The 23,341-nt window shown below is 38.2% G+C and overlaps 2 protein-coding genes across 2 annotated transcripts; one reads left to right on the plus strand and one right to left on the minus strand.

The window, feature by feature from the left end:
- Positions 1-1,026: 1,026 nt before the first annotated feature.
- Positions 1,027-9,612, minus strand: LOC117294683. The gene is made up of 5 exons (XM_033777191.1): positions 9,465-9,612; positions 3,233-3,475; positions 2,242-2,412; positions 1,906-2,015; positions 1,027-1,725 (listed from the first exon to the last, which is right to left on the minus strand). Exons 1-5 carry the CDS (start codon positions 9,610-9,612, stop codon positions 1,027-1,029), a joined length of 1,371 nt encoding a protein of 456 aa, XP_033633082.1.
- A 729-nt stretch (positions 9,613-10,341) lies between these two features.
- LOC117294684 (serine/threonine-protein kinase 35-like) lies at positions 10,342-11,319 on the plus strand. Its single transcript, XM_033777192.1, has one exon. It carries the CDS (start codon positions 10,342-10,344, stop codon positions 11,317-11,319), a length of 978 nt encoding a protein of 325 aa, XP_033633083.1.
- Positions 11,320-23,341: the final 12,022 nt, after the last annotated feature.

Genomic DNA, 23,341 nt, shown 5'->3' on the forward strand with positions numbered 1-23,341 from the left:
AAAAAAAAATATTTATTTACAACAATCATAACTAAATTTAACAAAAAAACAAACTAACCAAATATATTTATTGTGGTTTTACCTATGTACAAAATGTAATCAATTTAAAGGAACACGTTGCCTTAGGATCGGTCGAGTTGGTCTTTGAAAAGCGTTTGTAACCGTTTGTTATAAAATGCATATTGTTGGAAAGATGTTGAAAAAGTAGAATACAATGATCCACACACATTTGCCTTGAAATTACGTGGTTTTCCTTTTACTTTGCAAACTACCATGGTCGGCCATTTATGGGAGTCAAAAATTTGACTCCCATAAATGGCCGACCGTGTTTGTCGACGAGGTAAAAGGAAAACAACGCAGTTTCGAGTGATACTTGTGTGGAGCATTATATTTTACTTTTAAAATATCTTTCTAATCATATGCATTCTAAAACAAACGGTTACAATTAACGCTTTTCAAAGACTAACTCGACCGATCCAAGGCAACGTGTTCCTTTAAGTTCTTCTGTCAATAAAATACAAATTATTATGTTAATCTGAAAATGGTTTTAATATGTGAACTTTCAGTTCAAAAATTAAGCTTGCCCCTAAAAGACGGGATCACGTTTTGTAACAAAGTCCCCAGGAATCAATTTCAAGCCTAGAATACCCTCTTTTTGGAGGGCAAGATCATTTTCCTTTTGTATAGGGCACTTCCATTACAAAATATCAATGTATATGGGGACATTTTAGAAGGGGCACCAAGTCAAAGAACAGGGGCAACAGAGGCCATGACATTCATTGCCTCCCGTGTAATTCCGTAGCCCAATGTCATACTTTTATTGTCTAATCAACGGGAACACTTCAGACAAAATAAGTTGTCAGGATGCTTACAATTAATTTGTGACAGGTAGGCTTTTGAATGAGAATTACTCAATTTCTTTTCATGCCACACCAATGTATCAGCCTACCTTTAAACCATCTCTATGAGTTTGAGCAAAGAGTTTCGGAGGAAGTTTTTCTGGGGGTGAAAACTTAAGATTAATATTTAGGTCACTACATTTATAATAGAGTCATCGTCATCAGCGGCGATGTCATTACCCTTTTCTTCGGACTTCTCCGGTTGCACAGTCTCCGACCATTCACCGCTTCTCGTCTGCTGATCGGTTCCAGACAGATCCGAGAGGAATCGTTGGAATAGCTGAACGTCGGGAGCGACAACCGTACGAAGCTCGCTCGCCGCCGCATCAACGCCGCCATCAGGGATGTGGAGATTCAGAGATCGCTCGTCGTCATCCAAGTCCACGTCGCACCGACGCGGATGACGTGATGACGAAGCCGTCGAGTTGGAGCCGGGGCTGGACGAGTTCCCATTCTTGCGTTCCTCGCCCGTGGATGAACCGAACGTTGCATGGACTGATTCTGCCTGTGGTGGCGCCCCATATCCGAAGTCAGCAACATGAGCTGCCTGCATGCCTTTAAGGATGTTGACTGCGTTCTGGTTTGGTGTTAAATTCACTGCTGTTTGTGCACGGCCTTCGTTGACGAGATGCAAGACAGCGCCCCCGTTTGCCTGCTGGTAGACCATTTTATTTTGTGGAATTTGAGAGGAGGGATTTTTCATGAGGATTTGTACAGGCTGGATGGCAGGCTGTCCGACTGCTGTTGGACCTGCGGCTGCTGCATGACGTAGTATTTGTGCTGAATCTGGTCGGCGAGGTGGCCCCACGGGTTCTATCACGTATTGCTGAAAAAAGGTGTACATAATTTATCGTAATTATAAGTAAATTGGCCGGCTTGGAGATATAATCATATTGTGGTAATAATTCGAAAATCACACCATGGTTTTCTAATAAACATGTAAATTTAGCTTCTTGAAAAAATGCCCGTAGATTTGGGTAACATTTTATAGGTTTCCTTGAATTACCTGAGCCTGGGGAGGTGCGTGTTGTGAATTCACACTTACACCGCTGGTACCCGGCCTCTGCGATTGAGCGCCTGCTGCATTATCACGGTGCGTCATTGGTGGTTGGATACCTGTGAAAGTACAATACCAATAATTCACATTCCACATTGGATTATTTTTAGTTGTTTTCCGTGTATCTTTCAAGGAAAAATAGTTTTTTGAACAGTTAAACGATGAGTTTCATCTTATAAAATAAAACTAACTTAATTTTTTTTTTTTTTTTTATTTTTTTTTTAATACATTTTTTAACATTTTAAGAAATAAATATCGAACACATTAAGTGTATGTCAAACTTACCGAAGGGTCCATGCTGTGATATGACGTAACGGGGGTTCGACGAAAACGTGAAGTACGAGGTTGAATTCGGATTGAGTTTACAGTTGGGCAAACTATTGGCGTGGTCACCACTGGGTACGATGCTGAAACCTGTGTTTTTCTGTTTTGGCGGTCGAGGACTATAAACCCAACCTAAGAGGGAATAAACAAACAAGTATTTTGAGGTATTACTGCAACTTCACTTTCATTTGGTTCTTTTGTAGTATATAATAGCCTAATGTTCAGAACTGGTATAAACAAATTCGTCAAGATCACATATATACATAAAACTTACACGGTCTAAAGATGATGGTAGTAGAAAATAACCCCTAGAAATAAATGTTTCCCGTTTGGAGTTTATCGCTCAGTGAGCGTTTTATTAATTTTATTTTAAATCGATGTCCATGCAAAATGGTTATCGAAACAACACACAGACGGTCTAATGATGAAGATAGTACACAACAGCCCTTGAAATATTTCTGTCTGAAATGTCATATTTTGACGAGAAATAAATGAAACTAATTTCCCATTTGGAGTTTATCGCTCAGTGAGCGTTTTAGTCATTCTTTTTTAAATCGATGCAATGTGCAATCGAAACTTACACAGACGGTCTAATGATGAAGATAGTACACACCAGCCCTTGAAATATTTCTGTCTAAAATGTCATATTTGATGAGAAATAAATGAAACCAATTACCCGTTTGGAATTTATCGCTCAGTGAGCGTTTTACTCTTTTTTTTAATCGATGTCATGCATCATTATTTTTTCACTATTTTCTTGTTACCCAGATGGCCGATCGATCTCAAACTTCTACAGATGTGTCAGTTTATGTATGGTGATTACAGAAAGTGCTTACATCACTGACATGCAGCAACCATTTTGTTGGCAAAAACAAATTATGTAATGTTCCTTTAAAATCTGGAAAACTTTTGACTATTTATGGAATTTTGTAGAGGGCGTAATCAGGCTTACCCGGATGTTCCTCCCTGTGTTGTTTCTTCAGCTCCTCGGCTTCTCTGTAGAAAGGGTCCTTCTGCACATGCGTCAGAGCGTTCCAAGCTTGACCTAACCGGATGCTGATGTCGGCATTGTTGTTGCCCCGGAAGCTCTTTGCCAGTAGTGGTCGGTTGATGCGAGCCCACACCATGAAGGCGTTCATGGGGCGCCGGACACGGTCGGCATTAGGGCGCTTCCGACCTCGGCTGGAGAGGGCGTCTTGAAAACAAAAATCATAAAAAACATTTTTTTTGTTACGGAAATGGTTTATTTTAAACATTCGATGAAACAGTACGAAATCATGAATTAACATAATGATCAAAATTGTTAAAAGTACTTAGAAAAAACCACTATGTAAAAAAAGCCATTCGAGAGAATAGAGAAATCAGGTTGAAAATGATCATTAACCAGCACAACAGTCAGTCGCCCTCATGTCAGTTTAGAGAAGTGAATACACTTAAAGTTCACATTATCTGGTGTTCGATTTGTGGCATGGTGTACCCTCACCTCCTACTGTGTCCTCATTGTGTCCTGGGAACCTCAGGAATTCTTTAGAAGATTTTAGGTGGGGCGTGTACTTTAACAATAGGGGGGAACATGGTTGGGGGGGTACTTTCTCTGCCAAATACCGGTATAAATTCCCAAGTTGTGAGTACATTTGCCAAATTGAATTTAGAGCATGTAGAAAAAAGCCAGATTGTGTCTGATTCGCTCGGCAACCGTCGGTCTCTCTTATCCTAGACCGCTGGACTTCCCTTGTAGTGAGCTTGTACTGTTCTTGTGCCCAGATGCACATAAAATATTTCTAAGTCACATTCTCTATGGTATGGTATTGTGTTGGTTGATTGTTTTTTTGTTTTGTTTTTTGTTTATAACTTCTGGCTAGCAGTCTTTTACTTTACCTCTGTCTCAAAATCTATGCTACCTCAGAGGGAACCGGTTCTCACAATGTTTTTATTTTGTTTTACTAGCAACAGCTCTCCAATGCTCGTTACCAAGTCAGTTGTTAAGTTAATATGTGTTTTTTAAGAATTGGTTTGTATTGTACCATTGCAATTCAACCAATCGGTTGCCACACTGTAAACAATGGTTTTGTTATGGAATTAATAACCAATACAATGCGTTAATAAGTTCGAGTGCGGACTTTTTCAGTTGACCCTTGTTACGCCATGAAAAGCACTACGACAGTGTAAATGTTGATGTACAAAACCACAGTAGTCAACCAATGGTCGACTAGCCTGGGCCCAATTTCATAGCTCTGCTTACCGTAAGCACAGAATTGGCGCTTACGGAGGCAGGGAATTCTGTGGTTATGGCTGCGAATTTGGTCTTCTGCACGTGCGTACTCCCCATTACTAGGCATTCTAGGCTTACAAGGCTAGTGCAGAAATTCGGCGCTTGTTAATAATAATAATAATAATATTTATTCGGGCAATCACATTTACAAGCACATTTACATACATTAAAAATATTTAAGAAAACAAAGTAAAACCACAGTGGGGTGCATGCCCAGGAGAGAATAAAAGTATAAAAAAAAAATAACTGTCGCCAAAAGGCGTTTGTCTCCTAAAACCCTAAAAATACATTAAGGCAAGAGGGGACATATAAAAAAAGCACAGAAGATAATACAAAACACTAAACAATTTAAAAAGGCAAACAAGCATAGACATACACAGATAAACACACATAAAATTATATACGTAAAAAAAGCAAGTCTATACATCAAAATGGTTAAAGAGCAATACAACAACATTCCGATAAGGGGACACATATGAAATGACATTGTAAACAGGCAAGTAACTCTATCTAAGAGCAAAACTGCAGGGGGTGGACAAATTTGAACAATAATAAAAATAATTAAAAAGCATAGAACATGATACAAATCAAGGAACAAAAAAGGCAAACGAGCAAAACATGAACTTTAAAAAGCCAGTCTATACATCAAAATGGTTTTTGAGCTTAGATAAAAATTCCTGTAAGGGGGCACATATGAAATCGTTAACAAGGTCAGTAGGCAAGTTGCTCCAGCCACGAGCAAAACGGCAGGGGATGGAAAATTTAAACAAATCGGTACGGGCTGATAAATGATGATAAACAAGTTTATCTTTGTGTCTAGCATTAACCAAGATTTTGCATAAACAGGATGACAAGGCACCTGTATGATTGTGAGTAAACTAATTGTTTACATACAAAAGCAAAGAACAGATATTCCCTTCTATTACTTAGGGTGGAAAGCCCTGTTTCTATAAGCCTGCTATTGTAGGGTTGTTCCTGTCTCCTTTGATGAAGCATTAGCTTTGTGGCATACCTCTGAACCTTTTCTAGTTGAGTCTCGTGTTTAAAACGATAAATATGCCAAACAGGAGAACAATAATCTAAAAGAGGTGAAACAATAGACTTGTACAAAGTAAGCAGTGTTTTAGAGTTGCAGTCTCCCACAACATGACGAATAAAACCCATCAATTTTGATCCAATGTTCTTACTTATTTTAAATTTGAAACCATAATCGTTAATTTTTTCGAAAGCTGCAAATTCAGCAACGGGATAATTTAATCACTACGTACATCAATGGTTAAAAAGGGAAAATACGAACAAAATTTCACAGTTTGAATCAAAATGCAAAATGTCCTAATTAAGTTTTGTTGAGCATCATCTGATTTCAAAATACATGGAGATAATTAAGGAAAACAACTCGGTAAGGAATCGAACCAATGACTTGAGTATAATGCTTACCATTAACACAACGGCCTACGAATAATGAGGCCCTATAGTCTACAAAGTACATTTTTCTCTCTCACAAGTTTTCTTGATTAAATATAATATTGTACATCTTGATTAAAGATTTACTACCAGACATTAACTGAAATACTCACAGCCCAAGAATCATAAAGTAAAAGTGTCTCAAATATACTTCAAATTAACACCACATTGACCTTTCTTTTATAGTCATAAACTTTTGTGATTAAAATATGAAATATATTGACTGAAAATTAAATATCTTGGTTAAAGATGAAATATCTTGGTTAAAGATTATGTCTTGGTTAAAGGTTACTACATTCAATGAAATATTCAAAATTCAATCAGAATGGAAAATATCACATCTAAGTGTTAAAAAGCATTTTGATTCCAAAATACAGTGAGATAATTAAGCAAAAACAACTCGCTAGGGAATCGAACCAATGACTTGAGTATATGCTTCCATTAACACAACGGCCTACGAAAAATGAGGCCCTAAGTCTACAAAGTACAATTTTCGATTTTCATAACATTTCCTGATTAAATATTATACATCCTCGATTAAAGATTAAATACCAGACATTAACTGAAATATTTAAAGCCCACAAGAATCATACAGTGTAGTTATGTTATTGGATTTCTTTTACATGCCTCTTGTAAAAGTTTATGTCAAATCAACTTCAAATTAACACTACGTTGACCTTGGTTATTAAAAAAACAAATTATATAAAAACTCAAGAAAACTACACATCTTAGGAGGGGTCTTGAGGAATGTAGCAAATTCTGCACAGACTTTGACCCCATTTGACTTTGACTTCTGGTTCAAACCGAAAGTTGAAATTTACAATAATTTCAAACACTCAGTTTTCAAACAAGGATGTATCATCAAAATATTGAGGTCGTTTAATTATGACGTCATCAAGTGTCACGCGTCGTCACAGACAAAACATACGCAGTTGGGCTGAAACCTTGCATGTACTAAACCCGGGATGTGTTTCATCTACAAGTTGAGATCAGAGCTCAATGACATTTTCAATTGTCACGTGACCTCATTTTAAAGGGACACTGTTCAAACATTAGTTATGCGCGACCAAGCTTAAACCTCCCATGTATTCAAGCAGGGATGTGTAACATCCAAAAATTAAGTTCCTGTTTCTAATTACTTCATCAAATGTTAGGCAGGTGACTTGTAAAACTTTGACTTCGAATTAATTCAAACAACACGGTGGAAAATCGAACCAGTGAGCTGAGTAGGCCTATAATGTTTCGTAAACACAACGGCCTGAAAGTCATAATGCCTTACTGCACACAGTACTTTTTTCTTTTTCATAAACTTTTGTGGTTGAAGATTGAATATATCTTGGTTAAAGATTACTACATTCAATGAAGTATTCAAAATTCAATCAGAATGAAAAATGTTATAATCTTAGTATTGTAAAGCATTCTGATTCTAAAAAACAGTGGGATAATTAAGTAAAAACAACTCAGTATGGAATCGAACCAATGACTTGAGTATGCCTCCATTAACGCAGCGGCCTACAAAAAATGAAGCCATACAGTCTACCGAGTATATTTTTTCGTTCACAAATTTCCTTGTTTAAATACTATACAAGATTATAGTTAAAATATTTAAAGCCTAATAATCATACAGTGTGTACAGTTATTGGGTTACTTTTAAACTTTTATATCGAATCAATCTAAACAACTCGGTCGGAAATCAAACCCGTTAGTTAAAGCCATTATACACTTTCGGTAAACAGTATTGTCCAAGTCCCACACTTCGTGTATCACAACTTATATATAAAATAACAAACCTGTGGAAATTTAGGCGCAATCGGTCATTGGAGTCGAGAGAAAATAATGGGAAACCCACTCTTGTTTCCGCGCGTTTCGCCGTGTCATGACATGTGTTTAAAATAAATCTTATTCTCGCTAACGAGAATTTATATTGTTTTAATGTTTTCTCAAAAAGCAAAGCATTTCATGGAACAATATTTCAAGAGAAGTTTTTCACCATTACCTTCTGTTAACCCTGTAAATTATTTGTAAATCTGTGAATTTTCTTTTCTGTACCAAATGTGTATAATGGCTTTAAGTATGTGCTTCATAAACACAACGCCTACAAAAAGCAATGCCTTAGTCTACACAGTATTTTTTTCTTCTTTTTCATAAACTTTTGTGATCAAAGATTAAATATTGGTTAAAGATTAAATACCTTGGTTACAGGTTGCGTCTTGGTTAAAGGTTACTTCATCCAATGAAATATTCAAAGCCCGAGAGTCATAAAGTATGTTATATAATTGGCCTTCATTTCTACGTCTCATAAAAGCCCTGACTGTTTTGAAAACATTTCAAAGTAACAAAGTATCGATAATATAAATTTTTGTTGGTTTTGGTACATTATGATGCTTTATGATTTTCCGAATGAGTCGTATCTTTCTCAGTGTAAAAGAGTGAAAACCACTCTTTTTGTCTGCCATACCACTCTTGTAGAGAGCCATATGGCGGACAACTCTTTTTGGAGTGAAAGACATTACTTTTTAGAGTGAAATTTGTTCAAATTTACTCAAAAAGAGTGACAGATTGACTTTCACTCTCAAAAGATTGAAACTTTCACCACTCGGACAAGAGAGTGAAATTTTAACTTTTGCACTGGATGCTAACAAGTACATGTAAACAATTTTTAAAGTCACACGGTGAATTAAGGCCCTTAGTTTGAAGCAGTGTCGAAACAATCACATTCATGATATCTTCAGGAGAAAAACAATATTGCATTTTTAAATTAATTATGTTTTCACATGTTTTAGTGGAGGTTGCAAGACCGTTCGATTTTTTTATATTTTTTTTTACAATACAGCGCAGTTGGCTGTATCGTATTGTAGGAAACCAGTTCGAGGAAAACATGAACATTCACATTTGAATGTTGACATTCCTTGAACAATTGAAGAATTATCAAAGTGATCATGTGGAGTGAACTGCAGTTGGTTGTTTCCGGGTTGCCTAAAAGTTCCTTGTGAATTATGCCTCATTAGACAAGCTCACCGAAGCTCGACGCAATTTGATGTCTTGAGTTTTGGCCCGTTGGTCTGTTGGTCATTCCCCATTCCTATATTTACGTTGTTGTGATATCACTTCTGTAAAATAAAACCAAATATTTTGAGTTCGACATTTTAACAGCGGAGAAATTTGTGATTTTTCTTGAAATTACGAGGCCGAAAACACGACAACGGTTGAACGTGCAGAAGTGAATGTACCATCAATAGGACCGCAAACCCTTCGTCTACCATAATATCGACCTCATTTGTCTCCATTATGCTCGAAACAGTCAAGTTCACCAAAAAAGTAAGGCTACTCTTCGAAAAGTGTGAAAACTTAAGTACACTTCAGTTGAAAATATAAATGTCTTAGAGGGGTTAAATTCGGCCAAAATTGGGTTCTAAATCTTCGGTAGATTGTCGAGAAGGCTACTTACCCCACCATGTTGGTCTTACTCTGATGGAAATGTACTTCCCATCGGTTTCAAGGAGCAGTGCCGGAACGCTCGCAATTTCACGCGAAGTCTCGAAGGGTTCCGAGGCCAGCTCTCGCTGCAAATGAAATCGAGTAGCTCCGCGCTTCATTATCGAGCACGGTGCGCACGGACTGATACCAATGTTTATGCACACTCGACAGTGATCAATAGAACCATGTTAATGCATTGATAACACACCATTGTAATGTCTTAGTTCGTTGACTCCTATTGAAAATGGTCTATTTGCTGGCTTCCATTTTGGATTTGTGTGGTACTTTTTGACTTTTGACTTTTCGTTGTACCATAGAGTTGTACCATCATCGGTTTGTTTTTTCTTTACGATTTTTCTTTTTTTACTACGATTTTTCTTTTTTCTCCCCCCTTTTTTTTTTTGGGGGGGGGGGGTGGGGGCTGATCTTTGAGTGTCGAAGAAACTTCCCCTTTGCAAAGTTCGTCGATTTCACAACACTAAAAACGGTGAACGGATATAGGCCGATATGTCTCATTAACATGGGCTCTGAAGGAGGTGGATTCAAAAGATGGCAACAACTACAGAAGACATTTCTAGACATTATACGCCATAATGGGTAGGAAACATTTTTAGGGACAGAATCTCCTTCCATAAATTTTTTTCACAATAAATCAGTGCTTCTGGGTTTTCCCGCCTCTTACAACACACAGTCGGGAAATTCCAAATTTTCGATGTCATGTGATTAAACAGACCAATGGGAGTATTTTAAAAACAATAATTTGCAATGGAGTCGGCCATTACTGCTGTTGATAGTTGCAAAGCCTGACATTGTCTGATATTTTACTACTCTCTAAGGGTGCGGCCACTATGGGGAATACTTGTTCAATACCAGGATTCTCAGATTTGAGACATCTTGGAGAGGGAGGATTTGGCGTGGTCTATCTTGGGACAGATGACACCTCTGGAGAGAAACATGCTATAAAGGTTCTACGTCTGGCTAAATCTGCACAGAAGGAAATAGAAGTGATGGGTAGACTTTCCAAACACCCTCATATCATTGAACACAAACGGAGCATAGTACTTGAAGACAAAACATGCCTGGTCATGGAGTACTGCAGTGGCGGGAATCTAAACGACTACCGCTTGAATAATTGCAGAGAGCCGGGTCGTGATCTTCGCTTCATGAGGGAAATCGCCTCTGCGGTCGCTTTTCTGCATCGCACTGGCATAATCCATTACGATTTAAAACCAGATAACATTTTACTCACTTCCACTGGAAACTTGAAAGTTGCAGATTTGGGCATTTCCAAACTTGCCTCCGAATCGAAACAAGGTGGTAGTCTGTACGACTACTACACAAACGGTAATTGTGGCCACATATATTTCTGTGCACCTGAGTTATTTAGGGGAAGATCTACCGAGAGAGCAGATATTTTTCAGATGGGTGTTATCTTTGCATGCCTTCTGCAAAAACGAAAGGCGGTGCGAAACGGTCAATCTCTATTAGTGGGGGTTTTCGTGAATCGTATGGGAGTCGGTCAAGCCTTGCACAAAGGTTTCTTGCAGCGTTACGAGCTGGATGAAAGACTAACCATCAGCCAAGACTTGCGCACCTTGGTAGAACAGATGCTACACAAGGATCACCATGCTCGCCCATCTGCAGATACAGTTGACAAAAGACTCGAAGACATAACAGAATGGCCAAGTCCATACAGCCAGCAACAACCTGTTGACAGCAGATTGGAAATCGTCAACGACAGTCATCTTGGAGAAGGACCAAAGTACACATCAGTATTGCTTGCAATAGGGGCAGAACTTCTGGCTCTATACCTCAAGGCAAGATGAAGTTCGCTCACTTGTTAAAAAACTAATATTGGCAAAAGCAACATAATGGCAAATGCAACAGAACCTGCAATAATCTGATAATTTACCACAAACAAATTAAACAAATGCAATCTGCAGAAAAAAATTGAAACAAACATGCAATTCGTCACTTTCATGGAGAAAGGTATAACATCAGTTTATATTTGTCCATTGTTGTCTTAAACAAGATGTTTAACTGTTTGAATACCCGAAGCAAAATGGCTGATCAAACGATTGTTTATCACTAATTGCAATTAGGGCCTATTGATGAATAGTAACCTACACTGTAAAAAATATCCGTTAAATTTACGGCACTTTACCTGACAGCTAAAAGTACCGTAAATTTCACGGTGGAAGTTTTGTAAACTACCCCTTCAAGGCACAACTACAAACATTTCCACTGTGAAATTTACGGAACTTTACCTGGCACCATAGCTTCCAGGTAAAGTGCCGTAAATCTGATATATTTTTTTACAGTGTACTCTCAATTTGCATTTTAATGATGACGTTCAGTTTAATAACCCACGAAATTACTTTAAAACTGTCATTGTTGGTTGATTTCATTAAGTTCACTTCAAAATGTCGAACTCAAAATATTTGGTTTTATTTTACAGAAGTGATATCACGACAACGTAAATATTATAGGAATGGGGAATGACCAACAGACCAACGGGCCAAAATTCAAGACATCAAATTGCGTCGAGCTTCGGTGAGCTTGTCTAATGAGGCATAATTCACAAGGAACTTTTAGGCAACCCGGAAGCAACCAACTGCAGTTCACTTCACATGATCACTTTGGTAGCACATGAGTCAATCTTCAATTGTTCTCGATCCCAAGGAATGTCAACATTCAAATGTGAATGTTCATTTCTTCCTTGAACTGGTTTCCTACAACACGATACAGCCAACTGCACTGTATTGCAAAAAAAAAATCAAAAAAAAATCGAACGGTCTATTGCAACCTTCACTAAAACACGCGAGAACATGTGAGAAAAATGTTAAAAATGCAATATTGTTTTTCTTCTTGAAGATATCATGAATGTGATTGTTTCGACATTGCTTCAAACAAAGGGCCTCGATTCACCGTGTTCTGTATGTTGGTGTTTTTTTGCAGTGAACATTGGTTGCCCTTTTCGCACCTTGGACTTTAAACATTGTTTACATACATGTACTTGTTTGTATCCAGTGCAAACGAAATATTTTAACTCACCAACCGAACCCAAGTCAGAAGCATATTGTGCTTTTCAGATAATCCCTTACTCTTAGTGTTAAAGAGTTAAAAATTCACTCTCTTGTCCGAGTGGTGAAAGTTTCACTCTTTTGAGAGTGAAAGTCAATCTGTCACTCTTTTTGAGTAAAATTTGAACAAATTTCACTCTAAATCTAGTGAAAAGTATACGTCAACCAAGATATATTCAATCTTCAACCACAAAAGTTTATGAAAAAGAAAAAAGTACTGTGTAGACTAAGGCATTACGACTTTCAGGCCGTTGTGTTTATGAACCATTATAGGCCTATACTCAGCTCACTGGTTCGATTTCCCACCAAGTTGTTTAAATTAATTCGAAATCAAAGTTGTACAAGAAAATAAATGTTCACCTTTAGAGTGACGTCACCTGCCTGACATTTGATGAAGTAATTAAAAACAGGAACTTAATTTTTTGGATGTTACATATCCCTGCTTGAATACATGGGAGGTTTAAGCCATGGTCGTGCATAACGAATGTTTGAAAAGTCTTTAAAATGAGGTCACGTGATAATTGAGCTCTGATCTCAACTTGTAGATGAAACACATCCCGGGTTTAGTACATGCAAGGTTTCAGCCCAACTGCGTATGTTTTGTCTGTGACGACGCGTGACACTTGATGACGTCATAATAAAACGACCTCAATGATTTGATGATACATCCTTGTTTGAAAACTTGCAAAGTGTACATGAATAGTTCTTGAGATATGAATGTTTGAAAGAATGTTAAATTTCAACTTTCGGTTTGAACCAGAAGTCAAAGTCAAATGGGGTCAAAGTCTGTGCAGAATTTGCTACATTCCTCAAGACCCCTCCTAAGATGTGTAGTTTTCTTGAGTTTTTATATAATTTTTGTTTTAATAACCAAGGTCAACGTGGTGTTAACTTGACGTTGATTTGACATAAACTTTTACAAGAGGCCTATAAAAGAAATCCAATAACATAACTACACTGTATGATTCTTGTGGGTTTTTAATATTTCAATTAATGTCCGATATTTAATCTTTAATCGAGGATGTATAATATTTAATTAGGAAATGTTATGAAAATCGAAAACTGTACTTTGTAGACTATAGGGCCTCATTTTTCGTAGGCCGTTGTGTTAATGGAAGCATATACTCAAGTCATTGGTTCGATTCCCTAGCGAGTTGTTTTTGCTAATTATTATCTCACTGTATTTTGGAATCAGAATGCTTTTTAACACTTAGATGTGATATTTTGCATTCTGATTGAATTTTGAATATTTCATTGAATGTAGTAACCTTTAACCAAGACATAATCTTTAACCAAGATATTTCATCTTTAACCAAGATATTTAATTTTCAGTCAATATATTTCATATTTTAATCACAAAAGTCTATGACTATAAAAGAAAAAAAGTACTGTGTAGACTAGGGCCTTATGCTTAGTTTAAATTGATTTGAAACAAACGTTCTACAAGAAAATATAAACGTTCCTTTTAAAACGGTCACCTTTAAAGTGACGTCACCTGACATTTGATGAAGTCATGGAAACATGACCTTAATATGCTACACATCCCTGCTAAAATACTCAGAAGATTTCAGCTTCATCGCGCAGAATATTATTTGATGTAAATATGAGTCTTTGAAATGTGCACCTTTAAGGTTAGATCTCGTGACAATTGAATTGAGATGCGACCTAACATTGTAGATGAAATACATCCCGGATTGAGTACATGCAAGTTTTCAGTTTGATCGCATACATGTTTTTTTTATGTAAATATTACTTATTAGATCTTGTTATACTGCACCAAAGGTGACGACTTCACACTTTATGACGTCATTAGAACACGATTTCAAATGTTTGATGTAAGGGCCTTGTGTCACACGAGGCAACTTTTGCAGCACTGCAGTGCATTTTACAGGACCACTTCGGTAGCACCATGAGTCATTTTTCGAACATTGTCGTACAATAATCCACCAAAGAAAATTGTTCAAATGGGAATGCCTTTTTGGGGCTTTAAATATTAATGTATGATATTCAATCTTTAAAGGGAAGGTACACGTTTGGTAATTGTCAAAGACCGGTGTTCTCACTTGGTGTAGCCCAACATAAGCATAAAATAACAATCCTGTGAAAATTTGGGCTCAATCGGTCATCGAAGTTGCGAGAAAATGATGAAAGAAAAAACACCCTTGTTGGACGAATTTTTGTGCTTTCAGATAGCAATAAAAGACTTCTAGCTAGAAGTCTTTTGTTATTTGAATGAGAAAATACATCTTTCTCAAAATCTATGCTACTTCAGAGGGAGACGTTTCTCACAATGTTTTATGCTACCAACAGCTCTCCAATGCCCGTTACCAAGTCCGTTTTTAAGTTAATATTTTTTGTGAGTAACTACCAAACGTGTACCTTCCCTTTAATCAAGATGTAGAATATTTAATCAAGAAAATTTGTAAAAAGAGAAAAATGTACTCTGTAGACTATAGGGCTTTATTTTTCATAGGCGGTTTGAAAACATGTTAAAGTTGCTACATATAAAAAGGTCCTGAGATGATTTGTTAATTTTTATTATTATTTTTAACTTCCGGTTTGACACGGAGGTCAAAGTCAAATAGGGTCAAAGTCCGTGGAGCATTTGCTACATTTCCCAAGGCCTCTCCTCTCTACGAGGTATAGATTGATAAAATATTTTTTTTTTTTTTTTTTAATTATCAAGGTCAATGTGGTGTTAATTTGAAGTACATTTGAGACACTTTTACTTTATGATTCTTGGGCTGTGAGTATTTCAGTTAATGTCTGGTAGTTAATCTTTAATCAAGATGTACAATTATATTTAATCAAGAAGAAAACTTGTGAGAGAGAAAAATGTACTTTGTAGACTATAGGGCCTCATTATTCGTAGGCCGTTGTGTTAATGGTAAGCATTATACTCAAGTCATTGGTTCGATTCCTTACCGAGTTGTTTTCCTTAAATATCTCTATGTATTTTTGTAAAAAGAGAAAAATGTACTCTGTAGACTATAGGGCTTTATTTTTCGTAGGCGGTTTGAAAACATGTTAAATCAAGATGTACAATTATATTTAATCAAGAAGAAAACTTGTGAGAGAGAAAAATGTACTTTGTAGACTATAGGGCCTCATTATTCGTAGGCCGTTGTGTTAATGGTAAGCATTATACTCAAGTCATTGGTTCGATTCCTTACCGAGTTGTTTTCCTTAAATATCTCTATGTATTTTTGTAAAAAGAGAAAAATGTACTCTGTAGACTATAGGGCTTTATTTTTCGTAGGCGGTTTGAAAACATGTTAAAGTTGCTACATATAAAAAGGTCCTGAGATGATTTGTTAATTTTTATTATTATTTTTAACTTCCGGTTTGACACGGAGGTCAAAGTCAAATAGGGTCAAAGTCCGTGGAGCATTTGCTACAGTTAATTTCAGTTAATTTTCAATGTGGTGTTAATTTGAAGTACATTTGAGACACTTTTACTTTATGATTCTTGGGCTGTGAGTATTTCAGTTAATGTCTGGTAGTTAATCTTTAATCAAGATGTACAATTATATTTAATCAAGAAGAAAACTTGTGAGAGAGAAAAATGTACTTTGTAGACTATAGGGCCTCATTATTCGTAGGCCGTTGTGTTAATGGTAAGCATTATACTCAAGTCATTGGTTCGATTCCTTACCGAGTTGTTTTCCTTAAATATCTCTATGTATTTTGAAATCAGATGATGCTTAACAAAACTTAATTATAACATTTTGCTTTTTGATTAAACTGTGAAATTTTGTTCGTATTTTCTTTTTTTAACCATTGATGTACGTAGTGATTAAATTATCGCGTTGCTGAAATTGCAGCTTTCGAAAAAATTAACGATTATTGTTTCAAATTCAAAATAAGTAAGAACATTGGATCAAAATTGATAGGAGATTCCATTCAAATCATATTCAAGTAAAGATCAGATAATTTAGTACATGTTTTTGAATAACGTTAAGATCTTATTGTCCATCTATCATTTTTAATACCGTGGCCAAAGTTGCAGCTTTTGAATAAGAAATGAACCGATTCTGGGGTTTAATTCAAAGTTTCAGAAACATCGTGGGGAAATTAAACGACGATTCCATTCAACCCATATCAAGTAGGTATTACGTCTAGTAACAAGTATGTAATTCAGTATGTGTTTTCCATGTTTTGTTGTAGTAGTGTAGCTGTCATTTGTTATACCATAAGTACGCAGCACTATAAAAAGTAATACCGATCTCAAACAGAAAAAGTTGTAACCTATTGTAGTAGACGAGGCCATCTAGGCCCAATTTCAAAGAGCTGCTTAACGGTCGATTTTGTGCCTACTGTGCGATTTCCATTTCATAGCGCTGCAGCTAACCGTACGTACGAAAAGGCGTGCAATCTTCCAGTGCTTACTGTAGGAAGAAATGCACAACGTAAGGCACAAGACGGCCGTCTTAATGACTTTATGCTTTTAAAAGCAAGCTGTTTATGCTACATAAGCACATCAATTTTCTTGCCGTTAAGCAGCACAAGGAAATTGGCCATGGACTTTGAGGCTATAGTTACTGATTGACCACGGCCCAATTTGATAGAGCTGCTAAGCACAACAATTTGCTTCGCATGAAAAAATTGCCTTGTTAAAAACCAAGAGTACCAACTAAATTTCCAGGTAGTGTTAAGGAACAGCAATTAACAGCAGTTGAATACCAGTTGAACAAGCAATATGCAACAAATTGAACTTTGGTTGGTAATCCTTTTTTCTATCAAGGCAGAAATTTCATGCTAAGCAATTTTTTTGGCTAAGCAGCTCTATGAAATAAGGCCCCACCTCTCTGATCAGTGTTGTTATGTAAATTTCAATAGTGAATAAATGAATGTAGAGTACTCGATGAATGAACGCAAGTCTGAGATAGAGTGTGTATATTGACCAATCCGCGTGGGAGTTAGCTAATAAATAACCACCATTATCAGCTTTAAATTCAAGAATGAACAAAATGATAGTAAGATATGGCAAAATAGTTCAAAGTATTTTGAACAGTATGACACGATTCAGATCATACTTAACTTTCTCAGTACTAACAACTATTTTACAAAATATACGCAAACTGTAGTTCATCGTAGTATATTAAGAAAATGTAAAACAAAGTTCCGAATGATAAAGGACAGCTTAGCAATAATTCTGAATTCAAATACCCCTTTAATCGAGGCGACTGACACGGCCGAGGGTGTCGGGGAGCATAAAGCAGTTCGACGTAACCTGAAAACATTACACAATTTCTAAAATGGTCTACGGCACAAGCATCTGACCCCCCCCCCCCCCCCCACTTTAGTGGATACTGTATGCGTTGTTGCAGGGCGGGTTTACTTTTACAGCAGACATACATACCTTGGTTATGTGAACCGACAGCAGTGGTTGGGTTGACATCATCTTTTTCATCCAGGGAGGGTGGGATGGGTTTTGATGTGACCGATGGGGGCGCTTGCTGACCCAGTAGGCCTCCTGCTGCACGAGCCGTAGGTCTCTCGGCGTGAATGCTCTGGTGACTCGCCCTCCGAGGGGGGAGACTTGAATTGTTCTCGTTGATTTGAACGGTCGGTGGGACGACAACGTGGTGAGTTTGCGGAGTTGGGTCATCTTCGTCGACGATCGTCCGGGGTTCCTTGGTCGTGGAGGCCGTGGGATGCAGGATCTCTTGCCTCCTTGGTTTATAATTAGTCAGCTCGGTGAATGTCCTGTTCACCGTTGGGGAGGCTGTGACACCACCACCACCGGGCACGGTCACCGTGCTTCCCTCGCTGAGACTCTGCCGTGTTGGCGTCGTCTTCTCCGGTGGGTCATCTTCAATATCTTTGGGTGTTTTCGGGATTGTTTCCGGCTGGTTGACTTTGGTCGATGCGGAAACGTTTGTTGGGTCTAAGCCTGGTTGCGCATATGGACTATAAGGGACAAGTGGAGGGAAAACGTTACAAACCTCATCAGTCTCCGTTTTTTCAAGATGAAATAATAAATACATGTTATGGTATTTTTATTTTTTGCATAGAGTTTCATGGTTGAGTGGTTTAGAGCATCGAATTCAAGTTCTGGTGGTTAAGTCATCGGAGTGTGGGTTCGAATCCCGGTCGTGGCACTTGTGTCCTTGAGCAAAGATACTTTACTGTGATTGATTCTCTTCACCCAGGGGTATAAATGGGTACCTGCGAGGGTAGCGGTTGATGTTGTGTATGAAAAAGCCTTTCGAGCACTACAGTTGCCCAGGTTGTATACTCCCCAGGGAGCTGAGACAGATTTAAGGGATGTTTTTGGCCCAAGACCAAGGCACTATGAGACGGTTATTGTGAAATGCGCTATTTATAAGAATTTGTTATTATAGGCTATTCAACCACAAGTTGAATGAAATAAATCATTTTCAACTATAGTGTGAAATCTAAGAAACAACCTACCCTTCATTAGAAGTCTGAACTGTGTTACAAATCGCTGCCGTTCCAGTAGATCCAGGTTGTAACGTCACCGATGACGTCACGACTGGTTCTCGTTGAAGAGGAGGACGGTGACTTGGAATCACTTCGGAGATTCGGACCGATGAACAGCCGTCTGCTGACGTGGTATTCACCGACGGCTGTTTTCCGATCTCTACACATCTATAGAGCTTCTCGCCTATCTTGCAGGTGATGGTGGGTAGGGTGGGTTGCAAAGTTGAAGTGTTTGTGGGAACCACGGCGTTGGGTTTTGTTGGGTAACTAGTACAACCGGTTTGGTGGAGGCTGAAATGAAAAACACAGGAAAAGCACAATGGCACAAATTATCTTAAACAAAATCTTCTTATTAATTGCACATTAAAAAAACAAAAAAAAAACCCAAAAAACAACAACAGAAACAACATCAGCCATAAGCATGATAAGGCAGCTCATGAATTTTTGCCAAAAATAGGCCAATGTAAGGCTCAATTATTATTATCAAACGTGATTTGAATTTTGAGGTAAACGTGTCAAGACGTTCACGCTACAAAAAAGAGAAGAGAAAGATTTTTACCGATTATTCGACACTCCCTGTAGAATCGACGAACCGCTATTAACCGCAGCAGAAGCCGGTACCAAGTAGAACAACTGCCTCCCATCGTTAGAATCACCGTTTCCGATTCGCGAATTCGGGTAATCGGGAGTCGACGGCGTGAGAATCGTCAAGCTGTTGTTCATGTTGTTTGCTGGGCGAAACTGTTGTGGTAGAGGGTTTTGGCGGGAATGTGAGGTAACTGTTTGTGTGTTTACTCTGTGTTCGTCTGTTTTCTCGAGACAGGATTTGGCTACAGTATGAGTTGGTGGAGCATCGTGCAGCAGACGAGAGGGTGGCTTTTCGCGGCTTTGTACGGCATTAACCCTCTCTTGTTGAAGGAGATAAGGCCGGACAGTACCCGAGGTCGCCAGATTTGCGGAAGATATCAGTTGAACGGTCGGAATAGCTGCGTTCGGACCCAAGGAAAGACTGCATCTATTTGACGTTGGTAAGTTCAATCCAGAGAGCATTTTTGAATCCGTCTTTGTTGAGTATTCGTTGAAATATTGACGAATGTCTCTAGCCTTTTTTCACACTACAACCGATTTATTTCACAACGGCGGTCGAAAAAGATAAATAAATAAACACTGAATTTCTTCAGTAAACAGAAACTCGACTTCTAACTACAAATCGCACGTCATAAATGTAATACAAACCTATATTATTACATCATAATAATTGAATGTAAACAATGGAACAATGGAAAGGAACAAAGTGCGCCCGAATGACAACTTTGAACACAAAGTATAAGTAACGCGCGCGCTGTCTGTTTCAGCGTCCATACGCTCGCGTGTGGTAGTTTACTAACACGTAATTTTACTGAGTGCGTCACACGCGGGCATTTCTGCAGCACGCCGCTGCTTTTTTTTGTTGCTCCAAACGATTGTCATTTAAGTTGTACGGACTTTCCCGTTTCATTGTTCAATTTTACAACAACTTGACCTTGTTGTTGATGTGCTGAGAAAAATGTTAACATCTGAGATTATAGCAACTCTTATAGACCTCCATGTTTCATCAGTCGTCTATTTGTTCTTACTAGCTCGGGATAGGCCTCTAGAATTATTGACTTAGTTTGATGATAAACAATAGAAAAGTGCACGCGCTGCGCACAACTCTTAGCCAATGACGTTTCACCCAAGGAAGATGGTGGTCACTGACGTCATGTGCAATCCATCTGTAGTGCCAATGTGTGTGGGTCTTGGAATTCCTTTCTTACATTAATCAATCAATCGAATGTGTTCTTAATCATTTGTAACACAATTCCTGATATTGTTCATGTGATAAAGTATTGGTAGGTTATTCCCTTTGAAAAAGTCAGAGAGTAGGCGGTGAGAGCCTCCATCATTAGAGAACAAATATATCTTTTGTTCGTAGCGTTTACTCAAACTGTTTATAAATTGCATGGAGCTGTTTACTGTAAATAGTGTCTCGTCTGAAATGTCCATGAACACACTCATTGATGGAGGGCCACAATGACCTGTCCCCACGTGTTGCATCTCCCTGATGGCACTTCTATGGACCGTTCCGGCTTTCCACTAAGCTCCGCCCACAGCGCACGTGAGCAAGACACGTGTACGAGCACTCCCAATGACATTCTGCACGATTCTGCTGCGCGTGCCAAATATACGCGCACGCATGACCGAGTTTGTCCGACCACAATCATTGCTGTGATTGGTCAAAAATGGGTGAACGCGCACAGTTTGATTGACAGGCCGGATCGGTCCATTGTCTAACTAATTAACGACAAGATTTCCCCTCACTCCTTCTACTTTCAAATTGATATCCGATCCATTCCAGTCTGTTTGTCGCTAGTTGCTTAGTCCATGGAGGAATAAATTAGTCTTGGTTCCAAGAACGAACGCTAGCGGGCGCTCTGTTTCTTTGATTTAGATCTAGAGTCTGTGCTAGAGCGCCCGCTAGCATTCGTTCATTTCAAGCGTGTACAGTTTTTGCCGTGCATAATCGGAACGTTGGTTGTGTGTGACCGCGCAACACCAATGGTCTTGGAACCAAGACTACTAGTTGCTCTGCCTCCTCACATCCTTGGACTTAATCCTTCCAGCGCTATGCTGGGCGTCCTCCCTCGTTGGCATGGTGTGATGAAATCATTAGATGTGGTCCTAACTTAACATATTTTGTCATATACCAGCTCTGCAATTATTTAGTTTCTGCGTATGAATGTATGGCACCACGCCATTATTTGCTTCAAAATGATTGACATGATAAAGCTTCAACTTTTGTATACAAATTTTCCCATAGTTGTTTTCTTTCTTCTTTCCCCTAAAACCCCGTATACATGCATTGTGACGGTTAAGGGATTTGTTGTTGTTCGATGTATGCGTATCATATATTTTTCCCGTGTTCCTTCTTCATACATTACTATTACTTTTACAGTTTTATAATCATCACTGTCTCTGTGTGTAATAGACTTAATGCCATTTTAATTCTAGTTGTAATGTTTTTCTTCAGCTTTTCAGTTTCGTTACTTTTCACGTAATACTCTGCTGCCGGTGTCGCGTGCAATTATGTCCTCTATGCAATGTTATCCGGAGGACATAATTGCATATGCAATATTGTCCGCCGGACGGTTTTGCATATGCAATCGTGTCCGCCCGGACGCTGCTGCATAATGCAATTGTGTCTGCCCGGACACATTTGCATATGCAGTTGTGTCCGCCCCCGTGCAAAACCGTCATTGCAGTAAATTAAACGCCCTTGGTCGACGGAATACGTTCGCCATTTTTGTTTTACAAGCTAAGTGCATGTAATGAATGACATGGGAAATGTTCGGCCGTTAGGTATTCGCTGCAATCATAAAATACGTGAATATTCATGCTGCATATACGTAGGTTCAGTGCATGCACGCTCGTTTACGCGCACACCATACATGTACAGTCGATGTACGTCCACCGGAAGGTTTTTGCATAGCTCCGGACACGATTGCATATATAGAAAAAAAAAGTCCTGAGTGGACAGTATTGTATGGCGGACACAATTGCATCTGACACCGGCAGGGATTTGGATTTTTTTTTTTTTTTTAAATTAAATTAAACCATTGAATGATAAAAAACGTAGGTCTGATTGGGGTAGCCTCCTACAGGCTGGCACTCTGACAGACTGCTCCCAATGTCTACGTATGATCCTAAAATAGGATTTCAGGCGACGTTTGGTCAGTACATCATTCGTATCTCCTCGCCTGGTTGTGTATTACTCACTCTATCTTAAAGCCTGAAAGGGACTTTCTGAAAGGAATATCAATTCATAACTTCAATCTTCCCTGAGTTTTACCGTCTTATTCGTCTCTCATACGTCTTATATTTTTTTAAAGGCACTTGACACTTTAGGTAATTACCCATAGAAACATTGTGAGAAACGACTCCCTCTGAAGTAAAGTACAGTTTTTGAGAAAGAGGTTATGAACTGAAATATTTTAATATTGAAAGAGATTCAAATATTTTAATGAGAAATAACCTCTTTCTCAAAAGCTGTACGTTACTTCAGAGGGAGTGATTTCTCACAATGTTTATCTGCATTCTTTCTCAGACATTCTAACAGTATCAATGGTGTTTTTCTTATATTATTCTCTTGCAACTTTTAAGACAATCGAACCCGAATTTTTACACATTTTGTTATTTTTGCATGATGTTGGGATATTGGTTGTTGACAAATTTTACCAAACGTGTCCAGTGCATAATGGCAACGTGAGGACACCATAGCGTGGAAACTTAGCGCCACTCT

This window comes from Asterias rubens, chromosome 9, assembly GCF_902459465.1.
Source record: "Asterias rubens chromosome 9, eAstRub1.3, whole genome shotgun sequence".
Lineage (NCBI taxonomy): Eukaryota > Metazoa > Echinodermata > Asteroidea > Forcipulatida > Asteriidae > Asterias > Asterias rubens.